Here is a 16,457-nt window from a genome sequence, read left to right on the forward strand (position 1 = left end):
GAATCAGAAGTTGTCAGAAGAAAAGTGCGTGTTTTCTACAGAATGAATCTAAATGCTCTGTGCTATATCTAGGTATTAAGGACACTAAAAAGCTGACAAGGACATATTTTTGCTTGGTTTGGATCACAGGCACAGCGAGTACCTAACACTTCTATCTACACTTGGGACAAGATTCTCCCAAGTTTTGAGCTCCTGCCTACCAAAAAAAGAAAAGGAAGGAGCAGACAGGCACAGCAAGAAAGGCGTTATAGGACGGTAGCAGATAAAGAACAGGTCATTGATTTATTATAGTGTCACAATCAGTATTCAGCTGGATATATCAGCCATCATAGCAATGTGAAAAACAGGCCCAAAAGCTACGGTTACAGCGATGCAAAAGGAGTGACATCATGCTATTAATGGTGCGATATACGATATGCGATATACCAAGTCCATACTGTTAGTTCAGCTAGTCAAGCACCAAAACAGCTGATTCACAGATAAAGCACCAATTTCAACATGCTACGGTTCACAGGGCTATCAGCTGTTCAGGAGACTGCTACGTAGTTGTGAAAAGTTTCAGAGTAGCAGCCGTGTTAGTCTGTATTCGCAAAAAGAAAAGGAGTACTTGTGGCACTTAGAGACTAACAAATTTATTAGAGCATAAGCTTTCGTGAGCTACAGCTTCACAAATCCCAGGTTTACAACATTTAACACCAGTGTCTGAATATTCAAACCAGCAACTCATAACTTGTGCTGCTGTTTAAAAAAAAAAAAGGGGGGGAAGGCTCAATCAGGGAGTAGACACAAAACCGTGCGAGTTCAAGAACCAATCTCACAACAAGAAACATGAATTTGAAACAGTCCAGACCCTGGAGAGTCCTTATGAACAACAAATACCCCTGCAGAACTCAGGAATAGTCCATGAGTGACCGTAGTCCATCATGGGTTAGCCATTCATGACAATTATGTTTGGAAATGAGAAGCGTGACCATTTGTCATCCCATTCATCTGAAAACACTCACAGTCCTCACTGATCCATCTCTAATCCCGAGGGAATGGATTTTGTTAGGAAGGGAACTGTGAAAGTTAGAGACCACTGCATGAAAATTCTTCAGGTCAATGGCAGCGAGTAGATATTTACGTTACGGCCGTGCTCACAGGATCCAATTGATTTACTTTTAAAACAAGCCAAATGTGGAGTCTTCCTTATTAGTGACCCAGATCAAAGTTCCAATATAATGAGTCCACCTATTCCTTGGCTAGTTTATCCAGCTTGATTAGCAGCTCAAAGTCACATGCCCAGATTCAGGAAAGAACCTGAACATATGTTTAACTTTAAGCACATGATCCACTTCAGGCCCACCTGGATGTGGGGAAGGAAAGAGGGCAATTGCCCAGGGGCCCATGCAGTTTAAGAGCCTGGGGGCCCCTGGCCACCGCCACCACAGCAGAGCTAAGGCAGGCTTCCTGCCCACCCTCACTCTGCACCGCTCTCAGAAGGGGCCAGAATGGAATTGCTGTCAGCGAGCCTGATCCACTTCACCGAAGTCAATAGGACATAAAAACATGCTCAAGAACTTTCATGAACCAGGGACTTAAAAGTAATACACACGCACACTAATGTCCTAATGTCTTCAAATCGGTTGTAATTAACCGAAGCCAAAAAAATGATGTTCTCTCTGTTCTAGTTGAAGTGACATAACTTCCTTCAAGTTTAAGAATCAACTTTGCATGAAGTTTAAAAAAAATATATAAAGTAAAACCACAGCCAGCTCTGCTTCCAAGAAAACAACTCAGGGGATCTCTGATGAGGTTATTTACAAGAAATGCATTATTTTAAATATCGATTGCACAAAGAGCAGGTTTGCTCCCCCCACAGAGCAATTCTCAGGACAGATGCAGCCTAAGCACTGGCCCTTTTCTTTTAAAGCCCTCACTAATTTACAGATGGGCTCAGAAACTGCAGCTCTGCGTGCGAGAGCAAAAACAGGGGTGTGTTTGATTTCAGGCATTAGTTTTTAAATAAAGAATGAACAGACTTTAAAAGGCACATGCTCCAAAGCAGGAAAGTTCTGCCGATCTCAAATAAATTCTCTTTCCCTGGACTTAAGGCTGCATCATGCCTAGTGGGGGGAGGCTAAAAAGAGGAAAATCTCTCAAGATGCCATCATGTTCACACAGCATCAGGAGACGTGAACAGTTCGGGGACAGACAATGGGACTCCGAGTCTCTTTCATCCTTAGGCCAATGGCTCAAATCCAGCTGAGGTGAGGAAGTGTCTGAAGGTTGTTCCTCTGGTGGCCAACAGGACATGAGTCGTCCTGCAAGTCCAGAACTGGGGGACACGTGCTGCCCATGACAACTGACCGCCTCTCAGCGGAAAGGCCAGCCTCTTCATGCATTGCATCTCAGTGGCCCTTCAAGGCTAGCCCTGGCCCATTGGTATTGGTGATGCCATTGGAGTTTTCACTGGCCCTCCCCAGGTCTACCCATCTGTGGGGTGGGGAGGGAAGGGACTCCACCCCCCAGGGCCGTCAGTCTGGCACATTCCACTGGAGCTAACCTCATTCAACAGTGCAAACACAGAGGAAAAACACATGCAGTCCCTCAAGCCAGGCGAGCACAAAGTGTGGTGTTCCCCTCCCCCTCTTCGCAGCAAACCCCCAGCAAATGTGCCTCCTTTGGGTGGGGCTGTCCTAAAGGAGGTTGTGCAGAGACACCCTGGCTGCACAGAAGACAGGACCCTCTGACTGCTCCCCACTAGGACACGGCCTTCACCGTTTAACACATCTCTTTGTTGGACTGAGTGGGGGCTTTCCTCGAACTAGAATCAGGGTTCTCCATGGAGGTGCATCCTTACGCACAAGAACCCCCACACCTGAATTCATCCATGGCATAATCCCACTGGCATCAACTGCGCATAGCCCCAATTATTTACCCCTCCGTGTAGCGGAGAGTAGAATGCAGCACAACACATTTCCCCCTGGCCCAGTTCTCTCATCCTTACATAGATACATAGATATTAAGGTCAGAAGGGACCATTATGATCATCTAGTCTGACCTCCTGCACAATGCAGGCCACAGAATCTCACCCACGCACTCCTGCAATAAATCTCTCACCTATGTCTGAGCTATTGAAGTCCTCAAATCATGGTTTAAAGACTTCAAGGAGCAGAGAATCCTCCAGCAAGTGACCCGTGCCCCATGCTACAGAGGAAGGCAAAAAACCTCCAGGACCTCTTCCAGTCTGCCCTGAAGGAAAATTCCTTCCCGACCCCAAATGTGGTGATCAGCTGAACCTTGAACATATGGGCAAGACTCACCAGCTAGACATCCAGGAAAGAATTCTCGGTAGTAACTCAGATCCCACCCCATCTAAACATCCCATCACAGGCCATCATCCCTCCATGGTCACATTTTCTTCTGGAGTGTTAGCATTCTGAACCATTCTTGGCCTAACTCATGGAGATACTCAGCAACTCAGTGCACAGGGACTTTGAGAGGCAGGGAGAGGTGAGCTAGGGGGTTATGACACAAGCCATTCTCCCCTTTGGACCAGGAGTGCACTGGATACAGCAGCTACTGCAATTGTCATTGAAAAGCCTGGATATTTGGGGAGGATACCCTCCCCTGGTCCAGGGTTACATTCCAGCCACTCAGGCTGCACTTTGGGGTCCAGGATCATAGTAAATGCTTCCACAACATGTGCATATTCCTGCCTACTTTGGTAAAATGGTTCCCTTCCTGACACATTTCACATTTCTTCCATATGAACTACATTACCCTCTCTCATGCACTGCACATAGACACTGTACCAAAATGTACATGGGCTTTTTTTTGGCATCACATAATGTCTAACTCAGTTACGGGGGCAGGTTGGCGAAATGTATATAGCATTAGTGGGTTGGGTCTTCAGCTGGTACATAGAGGCCCAGCTCCATTGAAGCAAACTAAAATATGCTGGTTTATTTACACTAGCTGTATCACAAAGAATTTGTCTGACATGTCAGTGAGATACTTCAAAATAAAGTTGCTTTTCAGCTGCTTCGTTGAAAGACAGACTGGCCGGACCCAGACATATACGTGAAGCAGCCACAGTCCTGACTCCACATTAAAGAAATGGCAGCAAATCTGCAGCGGAGAGAAAGCTTTGAACATCTAAGCCTGCCCAGAATGGGATTTCAAAGGGAAAACCACTGAACTTTCCTAGGGCTGTTATCTGGAAACATTACACAGCCTGGATTGAGGCTGCTTTCAACACCCAAGTGCAGCAAGCCAACAGCCGCATGCATGGAAAGCGGCTGACAGCAGGTTCTGCCAGGGAAAAATCAAACACCAGCTGTGGCTATAAACGACAACTGGGTGAATACCGAAAAATACATTATTTGAATGTAGACAGATGTTTGCAAATAAACACCCACCTATTTGTCCTGACTGGATCTACGACCCCATGTATGTTCCATAGCCATTCAGCCGAATAGTTTTTTCCTTTTCTTCACCGCTTTCTTCTTTCCCCTGCTTCCTTACACACTTTGGATCTGTCTGGAATACAACCACAGGTGTGAGCGGAGCTCGTGCAGACATACCCAAGCTGGCTTTAACCTACATAGCTCAGATACCAGAACAGCAAAGTCTCCCAATTAATTACCCAGGGCTCCAGATGCTTTTGCACAGCCCGTATGGAAGCCCATCCTGCCAGAGCTTCACTGCTCCGGTATCCAAGCTAGCTAGATTAAAGCTAGTTCAGCTACGTCTACGCAAACTGCAGTCACTCCCTGAAGTGTAGACTTACCCCTAGGTTCTACTTTACTGAGTGCCACAATCACTAAATTGCTGAGCTAGTGAAAAAGTATCTGATTTTTTTTTTATTGACAAATTTTCAAAAATTCTGCAAGCTGTGGAAGGGGAATTTAGATAGCTTTTTTTTTTTTTTTTTTTTTTGCAAATTCTTCCCCCTGATTTTTTGCCCATCTGTAGAAGGGGTTGACTGTCAGAATCGGAAGGGTGTTTCTAGTTTTGAAACAAAAAAGAAGCATGAATGACTTCTGGCCGGATTCAACAAACCCGAAGAGTCAATGCAACGTACATTTCGTTTCTCTGTAACTACTACACAGTTCTACGGCTCAGTCCTTGTGTCTGGGCACCGTACACAAAAAGCCACATCTCCCAATCATGGTCCTTTTCCTACATCTGCAGCCCCCTGTTCAGTCATCCCCCACCCTGAAATACTGGAACTAGAGATGCAGCAGCACCCCCTGGCTTGAAGTATAGGGCCCATCCAGGGATTACAGTTCTGTTCAACCGCTTTCAGCACACCCACTATAAAAATTGTTCCAGCACCCCTCCCTGCACCTTCCCACCCTGCTCCTCTCTTGGCTTCCTCCCAAACCACCCTCCCTTCCTTCCAGGCACAGTGCAAAACCTGGGAAATGATTACATTAAGGGAAAGCCTCGTGCATCAGCATGGAGACATCGTCCAGAAGCATTTAGGAAGCCATCTTTTTGACTGCTCTCCTCTTTTAAAAAAAAAAAGGAGGGAACGGAAAAATCTAATCAGGAAACAGCAATGATAACATTTGGCTTCAGTGACCAATCACACCCCACATATTCAGAGCCATGGTTAAACCAAATAACCCGTAGGCTGGAGCATGTTTGCACAAAGTTTGTACAGTTACAACGAACAGGTTCATAGTCATCAGCATGAGTTCATGCATCATTCACAGGCAGGAGGAGAGGGTGAAAGTCAAACCGATTATTCGCTAGGAACAGGTCCCCTAGCTCACCTATAAGGAGTGTCAGGAACTTGGGATGGTGGGTTCAGTTCGCTCTGAAGGAGGACACTGACGTAGTTCTGCCCCTACTGGACCTGTGTGGGTATGGAACTGGGGAAGAATTTGGAGCTAATCCCAGGGTACTTTTCTGTTCCATGCGGAGTGTTAGACAAGCACGGACCAGAAATATCGGACCATTGTCCTCCTCCAGACAAGTGACACCAAAATCCTTGGCTAGTGGTCTGCTTACTTCGTGCCTTTCTCCACTGGCCACTCACAGGCCCAATGAATCACCCAAGGCTTGGTCTAGACACAAACTTGTACCAGGTTAATTAAAGGTGTGTTCTTAAACCAAGTTAGCTAAACCAGTGCATGCCCTTGTGTGGACACCCTTGAAACCTGTTTTTTTAATGGTTTCTGTTGACTGGAAGAATGCGTGCAGCAAAGGCCCAAGACACACACACAATCTCTGAAGAGCCCAACACAAGACTCAATGTACAACACCAAAATATGATTCACATGAGAGATTGGAAATGCTTCCTCCCTTCCGGATTCCTTCCTCTAGTGCAGAGGACTGCCTACAACCCCAGCTTTGTGAATCTTCATTACTGGGGTAAATCATTCAACAATAAGAGCAAGGGAAGGACACAAAATCCATGTGGAATGGAGGAAATTTTGTGACCAAAACAAGTATCATCCCTTAAAAAGAGACACATTGGAGGGGCATGGACAGACCTTCTAGTCTGCAAGATATCCCCAAAAGGCAGCAGCTTTGTGCCTCCCGCATACAAGAGGGAGGAGAACACGGGCATCCCCTCTTTTGTCTCCCTAGGTTACTGGATCAACACCAGCTGTGGTTATAAACCACAACTGGATGAAAACCTTAGGTCAGTTTTTCTTGGAACGTTCATGGAGCCAAACTCCACTAAATGGCTGCTCTTGGGCATTTACTCTCTCATAAAAAGCTGGTTTCACAGCCTTGTGTTCTCCTCTCTCTGGACTGCTGTCCCTTAAATAAAACATGAAATGATACAAACAGGTCGTTTTGGAGACAGGCAGGGCCCTAATGGCAAGAGGCTGCCATCCTGGGGGCTGCCCTGAGAAATGGCAGTACAAATCTCTAACGCCGAAGAGAATTACTCACCTCTTCATGCTGGAAGGGTGTCCAGCCTTCAGGAGCTCGATCCCAGCTCACCAGCAGCGTGGCATGGTCACCCCTAAAGAACAAGCCCTTCACAGCTGAGAGAATTGCCAATTAGAAACATGGGGTGTTTGGAAAGAATCTATCACCACCTGTCTGGGCCGCAACTGGATCCCTTGCTGGAAATCCCAAATGCTGAGCAGGCCAGGGAGGTGGAACTCCCTTGCTCCCTGAATTGGTCACGTCCAGGTAAGAGCAGACCCATCATGGCATCTGGGGGTTGTCTGAAGCGTGTGCTGTGGCTGTCCGTGGTTTAACTGTTCAGCAGATAAACTGAGGTCTCCAGCCTCCGGGGCGGTCATCAGCACTAAATGTACACCAAACGATTATGCTTAAAGAGAAATATTTTCTCTGGCTGACTGTTTGGAAAGTTGGACCTGTGCGGTGGCACGTTTAAAGGGCTCCTTGAAATTTAGCAGCAAGGCTGAGTTAGTCGGGGGTGCCCGAGGTGTCAGTTCTCGGCCCTGAATGGGAAGAATGCAGCTGAGGAGCTGGCATACGCCACGCCAATGCACCAGGGAGCCAAGGGGGTTTGAAATGCCGAGAGAATGCTGGAAACATGCAACTCAACAACACAAGGTTGCCATAAGCAACGACGCAGGATCTGCTGCAACATGCTCTCCAGCTCCAGCTCACCAAAGCGAGCTTCCCGCGCTGCCATCAGCTGTTTTCTCAGTCTGCTGGGTTCTTGTTTATTTCTGTTTAATATTCAGGTAAACGCTATGTCTGATGCTAATGTGGGGAGACGAATCCATATCATTCCCTCATTATTCCCATTCATATCCAGGCTCTGTGGACATGACAGGTTTGGAATACCGATGGGCTCAGGGAGGGTCTCTTCGGCGGAGCTGCTCATGCAGCAGGTTTGTTTACAGGCTCCAGAGTTGGGGCTGCAGGAGAGCGAAGTATCCCAGTTCCATCCGCGTGCTGGGTGTCTCGCGGATAACGAGGAGATGTGTGCATTGAGAAGTGAAAGCGCTACCAGCCACCTTTCCGAGGCAGGCTCCTTTCCCAGCCCCTCCAGCCTTGAAAGACTCCTTATTCATGCTCACCTGCACTATGCGCTGGAGCAGTTCCCGTAATCATTTGCTCCCAATAATACAATGATATGCCAGTTACTCTCAACCTTTCCATACCGGGGTCCCCCAGAGCCTCCCTTCAACTCCATGTAGCAGGCTCCAGCTAGGACTCCCCTCCCCTTTAGCAACCTGGGAAAGGCAGGTGGTTGTGAACCCCCAATTTCAAACCCAAGGGATACCCACTATAAAAAAGGAGGCCTTCTTTAATATCATGGATTGGCAACAGGTTCCTGGACAATATGCAGTATCTCATATTGATATAGTACTTCTCATCCCGATCGATACATACCTACCTTATAAATGCAAGCACCTCTGGGGAGAAAAGTAGCAGCTGTTTAAAGGCCAGTAAGGTCTAAAAATAATCATCATACTATTAAGAGAATGGAATTGCTTCCCCTCTCTTACCTCATACCACCTTAGATTACTAAACCTGAAAGAATGTTACACAGCTAATTAACTAGGCACTATTTATGCTGCATCTTTACTTTTTGCATTTCTCAGCTCAGACAAAGAAAATAGATGGACAGTCACAGTCAATTTCCACTAATTTTTCCTTCCATGCACTAGCACAATGCTGCAGAGTTCTGGTTACAAAGGGAATTTTCTGTTTGCAAAAATAGTTTCCATTTAAGTTTTTTTTGTTTTGTTTTGTTTTTTAATATTGATAGAAATATTTTGATTGGCTTTCTGTTTTTCTTTTTAAAAAAGCTTATAATATAAAACCTAAATCTGGGGACAACTTGCACTTATCTGTGTCCATTGAACAGTACATGACTTCCTGGAGTGTGGCTACTGTATTAAATTAAAACAACAGGCGGAATGCAGGCACATAGAATGTAGTTACCCAAGACACTATCAGAAATTTGTGAATAAAGGATGCTTTGTGGCCGTTTAATAACCATGCGTGATCAGGACCTCTGTTTCAGAACTTCTATGAACTGACCAGCACTTGTGCTGCTCAGAACTGTGCTAGGACTCGGGGTCACACAGGCTTGGAGGAACAAGTATCCCGTGTCAGCAACATCACTTCCAGCAGTGCCCTGGCCTGCTTTGCTGGTGGGTCCCCATGTCATGGGACCAGGCTTGACTCTACTTTGCTTTTGAGATCAGCCTAAAGTGGTGTGGCTGCTGCAGAGTAACACACACTGTAAAAAGAAAAGGAGGACTTGTGGCACCTTAGAGACTAACAAATTTATTTGAGCATAAGCTTTCGTGAGCTACAGCTCACTTCATCGGTACTCCTTTTCTTTTTGCGAATACAGACTAACATGGCTGCTACTCTGAAACCTGTCATTATGCAACAACTATAAGGCAGACAAACAAGACACACTTTCAGATGCTGCTTCTTATGCATCAGGGAGCCCTTCCCACAGCTCGGGGGTTGATGCACTGCACATACGCCAGGCCTATCTGAAAAGGAAGCACTGCCCTCAAGCAGACTTTGAAAAAGAACCGTGGGCAGGGTGGAGATTAAACAAAACATTCCCTCTGCCAGTATTTTCCTGTGTCCCATTCAGTGCTTAATTTGTAATGGAAGACGTGCTGGAGCTCAAGCAATTAGGAGCAGGGCTCAAGCAATATTTTTTACATTCATAACTGATGCAGGAAGCTCAGAGGTGCTGGGGCTATAGACTGCCAAGCCCAGAGGTGCCGGGGCTCAGCCCAGGCACAAATCAAGCACTGCTCCCATTGTTAACATCGTAGGTATCTGGGTCTGAATGAAGCTCTCTCCTACCCGCTGAGCTGCGCAAAGCACGTGTGTGTAACCCTGATGGTGCTTTAGCAGCAGTTGTGTGGAGGAAATCTTCATCACCCTGAGAGCTCTGAGATTGGCATTTGCCACTCACAAATAGTTGAATACAGGAAGGCGTGGGGGGGAACACCACAAAAAAGCAACATTGTATAAAGCTGTTCAATAGCACCTTACCCTGAAGTCAATTCCAACTGTCGAAATGAAGCTGCCGGCCAGGAAAGCGCCATCTTTAAACCGCACCAGAAGGCAGGTTTTGCCAACCCCAGAGTCACCAACCAACATCACCTACAACAAAAAAAAAAAACAAGCACGATGCAAAGTTAGATATTATTTTTAAAAGGAGGAGGAGGGTTTTCCTTAAGGGAAACCTAACTACTGAGATTGGTTCCAGCACCGTAGGCCCCACTGAAGTTAAAGGGATTATTCATGCACTTGAAGTTAGACACATGCCTGTGTTTGCAGGCTTAGGGCTACAGTTAGATTCACAATTACTCAAGGCCAGGAGTGGGAACAAGTTTTCTACTTTAAAAAAAAATTATTAAAAAGAATCACTTGTCTGAGATTGAAGAGACACCCCCTTGGTGTCTGACTTTGACCAAAGGAAGAAAATCCCCAGTACAGATTGTTACAACATCCACAAATCTGCCTTGCAATGGCCAAATGCTGCTGTTCACATGACGCTTACAGCAGATAACTTCAGGACCCTGGCACAAGACAGTATGTTATAAACGTCAATCACTTTCATTAGACAGAGGTACTCTGAGAGCTTCTGTTCTCCCCCTCTCATAACACAAAAATAAGGAGATATAAGAACAGCCATACTGGGTCAGACCAAAGGTCCATCTAGCCCAGTATCCTGTCTTCCAACAGCAGCCACTGCCAGGTGCCCCAAAGGGAATGAACAGAAGAGGGAATCATCAAGTGATCCATTCAATCAAATAGAATGGTGGTAAATGCAAAACTGATGAGTGACTACTTTTTTCTACCCACCATGTAATTGGACTTTGGGACTCATTGCCACCTGCTAAGGCCAAGAATTCAGCAAGATTCCAAAAGGGACTGGTGATAGTTTGACAAGTTAATCCTTCCAAAATTTTTGTTAGCGACATTAAACCTCATAGTTCAGGATTTAAACCAAACTCGGACTTTTAGAGACCAGGATGACACCTAATATGGGTGGCAGATTATCCCATATCCGCTACTGTGAGGTTCTTCCACCTTCCTCTGAAGCATCTGGCACTGGCCACTCTTGGAGACAGGATACGGGTGTAGATGGACCTTGGGTCTGATCCACTATGGCAATTTCTACATTACATGCAAGTCACTGGGACTGCAAGAGGAGTAAGGGTAACAGAATCTAGCCCTTAGTTATTCTGGGTGTAATAAATGTAGGTTATTTAACCAGACATCCTGTGTAACCAGGCAATTTTTAAAATACACATTAATAACCCTTGATAGACCCTCAGGACACTCTTATGAAGTACAGCCAGTATGTACAGTTTGAGGATGTTGTCCTCAAGCCTAGATGCTACACACCATTAACAGGAGCATGTGCACAAGTAATGGAGCCGAAAGCTTCTGAAGATCTGGGCCACGTCTCCGTTTTACAGAGAGGGAAATGGTAACAGTCGCACCCAGGTCTCATTCACGGCAGTGGAGCAGGATGCAGCCCAGAGAAGTCAGTGGCCTAATTTTAAGTGTGCTGAGTACCTGCAGCTTCCATTAGCTTCCCTGGGATTTGTGGATGCCCAGAACCTCTGCAGGCCAGCTCCAAAGCCTGCTGAAGTGAGCAGAGTGACTAGCTTTGATTTCAGTGGGTTTTGAATCAGGCCCCAACAGACTTATTGAGGATCACTCAGTGGGGACACTAACGAAGATGGGACTAGAAACCATGGGTGCAATTCCAGCAGCAAAACTCCCATTGACTTCAACGGGGCCAGGATTTCATCCTGCCCGTTCTGTGCCTGAGCATCAGCCCATCCTCCACCCCGCTCTTATTATTTAGGGTGTAAATCGTAACAGTACCCAAAAGCATTATGCTCAAAAATCTGATACACGCGCACTCCCCACCCCCAATGTTATACACATTATAACCTTAAAACCAGAGCTTGTCAACCCAGCCAGGCAGCAGATGGCTTCCCTTACAAAGATTAGCTCTCCGCAAATCAGTCTCACTCGGGGTCGTGTAACAAACAATCGTGTCTCTGGGGCTAAGATAGCTGCTTGCATAGCAGGAGGGAGTTCTGTCCTGGGTTTCTGGCAAGAGGGCCAGTTCCAAGTTTATTTCTCAGCTCCAGACTTGGAATTCTTAGTCTGCCCAAGTGCAGGACATTTAGCGGGATCAGCAAAGTCCCCACTGGGCTGTTACGCACAACAAAAGGTAAAGCAGGACAAATCTCACTTGCACCAGTCCCACTCATGAACTGGGAACAGGACAGGACAGTGGCTAATCTTTATAGGTTCATAGACACCGACTCTCTAGCAAGGCACTTGGATTTGGACAGAGGGATTAAGTTTCTCATTATCTTGGGCAGCTGCCAGAATGCGAGATGGGGAAGGTCCTAGGAGTCAGATTCTGATCTCAGGTTATATGCTGACATCACTCTATTGACCTGAAGTCAATCCCGCTGTACACTAGTGTATTAGAGATCAGAGTGTCACCTCTGCCTTGTTCTTCTGTACACAGCAATGATCTCTGGTGAGGACTAGAGCCCACTGGTGACTGGGAATAAGAGTCGTACAAATCAGCTCTTTATGAGCTGTGGGGCCATTCGTCTCTGTCACTCGTTCAAAAACAAAGCCAGACCAAATTCAGCCAGAGGCTGGTGGCTCCTGCTGGCAGCTCTTTGGCTTATTTGAAACATCTTGGTGTTTTCTGTCCAGTTCCTAATGGAGCAGGTGTCCCAGTCAGGAAAAACCATGGCAGTGGACGCTCCCTGGCCCCCTTGCTGGCCATCTCAGTGGAGGCCAAGGACGGGATGGGTCAGAGAGACTGACCGCGAGAGAGGAGCCTGGCAAGCTAGGGCCAAGGCAGGGAAGCTTGAGCAGCTGTCACCTCTGCTGCACCATTTCTGGAGAGGAAACAGAACCGTTAATGCTCCAGGGTTGTGGATGTGTCAGGAGCATTGAATTCACTTCTGCCAAAGGCAATGATGTGTCACGCCACACACTGAATTTCAATCACATCCTGGCCATGCGGGGTGCCAAAGGCACCAAGTCTCTTTATACACTGCGCCAAGATTCATACCTTGCTGCAACAAGCACTGGCTTCCACACAGCTTGATCCTCAACGCCAGAGGGAACTGGGTTAAAGGCAAGGCTCAGAGCAAGCTGGGACACTGAATTCAGATTCAGGCCAAACAAAACCAGAGCACTCCAAGGTGGGCACACAGAGGGCCCTGTGATAGCACTGGAACGGACACTTAGATCCATTGGTGATAGGTGCCCTAGAAAGACGGAAGAGACACAGAACAAGCTAAAGGTACAAACTAATGAAATTCCATCGGCAACAGGCAGAATCAGCACATTGCAGCTGGTTAGAGAAACACTGTCATCTTGGTTTAGAAGCCAAGTTTCGATGCTGTTAAGGGGGAACGAAAGAGTTCCAATACCTGATTGCAACAGAAAGCTTTGCATTCGTCATTTTAAAAGGTCAATAGAAAAGGAGGATTTTTAAGGGGGGTGGAAAGCGATTTGCATTAAAACCACCAGCTGTATCCCTGTCACTTGTGCGGAGACTCAGAGGGGGAAACTGACCAGCCTAATTTCACTGCTGCAGCCCAGTGATGAAGACTCCGAAATGAGGATGTTTCGGGATGTAGAGGGGAGATTATCTGAACAGTGCTCCTTCCCAGTATGGTTTTCAGAGAACTGCTCTCCCACAAGCACAGAGAGGAACTGTATCTGGAGTAGCAGTCTGCACAAAGGACTGTGGGCAGGTTTTTGGTTCTCTCTTTGTACAGCACTGAGAGCACAATGACCGGGGACAAGAGGCACCACTGCCATGCAGAGAATACTAACAGATCACTTCTAGAACTCTAGAGGCAAAGGAAGAGCAACTATTGTACATGGGGGACACTGACTTTTTAAAGTTCCAATGAAAGCTACCAAGATACAAGATCACAAAGGGTAACACTGCACCCCTTAATGCCCATGTTCCTTACAGCCTAAATTGACCATACATCTTGTTACCAGGCTGTTAAGTCATGAACATCTTCAGCTCTTTCTTTTCAACCACATTTTTCAGACCCATCACTGGGTGGATTGGGGTGGGGGGGCCAGGAGAGGTTGCAGAAGAATGGAGCCTAGTAGGGTACCACTCTGGGAATTGCCTAACAGGGAAAGGGAGGACATGCTCCTGATCCACCTGTGCCAGCCAGGGGGGATTGCTGTACACTCTAGCATAGATATCCAGGGTAAAATGAAGTGTAGGTGAAAAACAAAGGAAAATCTCTGCCCTGCAGGGCTCACCGCAGCCAGGGTTCCGTGCCTGGTAGGGGAACTTTTCCTGGAGCCCTGTAGGGGGAAGTCATAGCAGTAGCAGGACAGGCAAGCTAGGTGCCAGGGGATAGGTTTGGGGGTGGGTTGTTTGGGGGGGGGGAGAGACGCGAAGATCTGCCCTTACCCTCTTCACTAACTCCCTTTCCCCCTGGCTCCAGGAAGACCCTCCTCTGTACCCAGCCCAACTCCCCCCTTGCCCAGCGGCTGCAAAGGTGCAGCTCCATGGCTCTCTGATCCGAGCTCCCAAGCTCTATTCCGCCCACAGAGTGAAGCTGCAGGGCTCGGTCCCAGCCTCGCCTTCCCACCCGGCTCCGACCCTGCCCACCCTCTCTGGGAACAAAGTTTGCACGGAGACTCGCGGCTGGGGAGGACCAGGAGGAGCGAGGGAGCTGCTGTTCCCCGTGCGGATCCCCTCCCTTTCCCCAAGCCTCCCCTGACCCATCGCCAGGGGCCAGCTTGTTCTGCCTGACGGTGGGGGGGGATCGGGGGGGGTTTCATTTAACCTGTCCAGCCACCCCGCCCCCAGCGGTAACCCGCTCCCATTCCCCCTTGGACATGGTTCCCCCCCTTCTCTGCAGCCACAGCCCGACCCGCCACCCCGACTCTCTGCACCTTGCACCCTACTCCCGGACGGGCCCAAGTGCACGACGCCCTGGGATAACACCCCCCTGTCCGGCACCCCGAGCCGGCACCCAGCGCAGGGCTCTCTCCCGAGGCTGTGCCGTGCGCCAGGACACCCTGGCGTCGGGCTGCAGCCTGCTCCCGAACCCCGCTGGCCTCTCCTGGTCTCTGGGGCTGCCGGCTCATTCCTCTAGCCTCCCCCTGCGCCCCCAAGCAGCCCGCGCCAACCAACGCCAGCTCCCTGCGCCCCACATGGTGCAGACACCTGCCCTTAAAACTTGGGGGGCGGCCTGGTCCCCGAGCTCAGCTCTCCCGTGGGCCTGAGCGCTAAGTTCTGGAGGCCAAACTCCCCCTCTCCCCCGATATACACACATCGCTCTGGGATCCTCCAACCCCTCGGGTCTGCGACCCCCGCTGGAGCCTGTGAGCGCCTGGGCATTCCCCGCAGCAGCGGCTCCGTGGACTCCGGGCTACCCTCCCCAGTCCCGGGCTCGGTGCGCCCCTCCCAGCGCCCCGGGCTCTGTGCGCCCCTGCCCGGTACCCTGATCCCCTCCAAGCAAACTAGCCCTCCCCACAAACCCTGCGGTCTGTGCGCCCTGGCGCAGCGGCCCCCTCCCCGGCCCCGGGCTCCGTGCGCCCCTGCCCGGCCCCCTCGTCCCCTACCCGGCCCCGGCCCCCGTGCGCCCCAGTCCCCTGCCCGGCCCCGGGCTCTGTGCGCCCCTCCCGACACCCTGGTCCCCACCCCGGCCCCAGGCTCCGTGCGCCCCTCCCCAGCCCCAGGCCCCTCCCGGGCTCCGTGCGCCCCTCCCCAGCCCCGGGCTCCCCTGCCCGACACCCTGGTCCCCCCCCGGGCCCCGGGCTCCTCGCGCCCCTCCCCGGCACCCTGGTCCCCTCCCGGGCTCCGTACGCCCCTCCCCGGCCCCGGGCTCCGTGCGCCCCTGCCCGGCCCCCTCGTCCCCTACCCGGCTCCGGCCCCGGCCCCCGTACGCCCCAGTCCCCTCCCCGGCCCCGGGCTCCGTGCGCCCCTCCCCAGCCCCGGTCCCCTCCCGGGCTCCGGGCTCCGTGCGCCCCTCCCCAGCCCCGGGCTCCCCTGCCCGACGCCCCGGTCCCCTCCCGGGCTCCGTGCGCCCCTGCCCGGCGCTCCAGGGTCCAGCCCTGGGGTCGGTGCCCGGGTGCTGCCCTTACCTTGAAGGCCACGTCGTAGAACTCCCCGCTGCTGCTCAGGGAGGGCCGGCTGGGCAGCACCGCCCCGTTGAGGGGCAGCGCCGGGTTGGGGCGGCTGCTGCCCCCCTTGGCTCTGGCCGCCGCGCCGCCGGCTTGGCCGCTCTCCTTGGCGGGGGGCAGCGCGGAGGAGGGCGGGGAGCCGCTGCTGCTCCCCTTGCTCTTGAGGCTCTTTTTCCTGGACATGCCTCCGGCTGGGCAGGGGCCGGCGGGAGCGGGGCGCTCAGCGCGCAGCCTGGGCCAGCCGCCTGCAGGGGAGCGGGCGCAGCATCCCGGCCCCGGCCCCACCGCGCCGTGCCCGGCGCGTCCCCCGGCCGCCTCGCTGCCCC

At 50.2% G+C, this 16,457-nt stretch overlaps 1 protein-coding gene across 2 annotated transcripts in view; it reads right to left on the reverse strand.

Moving 5' to 3' along the window:
- The window catches only part of RAB26 (RAB26, member RAS oncogene family), a 219,860-nt gene extending 203,404 nt beyond the window's left edge, over positions 1-16,456 (reverse strand). The window contains exons 1-2 of one of the 2 annotated variants that reach the window (XM_038417887.2): positions 16,093-16,456; positions 9,961-10,071 (exon numbers count right to left, since the gene is read on the reverse strand). In XM_038417887.2, the coding sequence (XP_038273815.1) occupies positions 9,961-10,071; positions 16,093-16,314 (333 nt within the window). In that variant the 5' untranslated portion in view covers positions 16,315-16,456. Of the gene's footprint in view, positions 1-9,960; positions 10,072-13,033; positions 13,151-16,092 lie in introns of those variants that run through there. The other variant, XM_038417890.2, reaches the window with a different exon arrangement.
- Between the last annotated feature and the right edge of the window lies 1 nt (position 16,457).

This window comes from Dermochelys coriacea, chromosome 10 (genome assembly GCF_009764565.3).
Source record: "Dermochelys coriacea isolate rDerCor1 chromosome 10, rDerCor1.pri.v4, whole genome shotgun sequence".
Taxonomy (NCBI): domain Eukaryota; kingdom Metazoa; phylum Chordata; order Testudines; family Dermochelyidae; genus Dermochelys; species Dermochelys coriacea.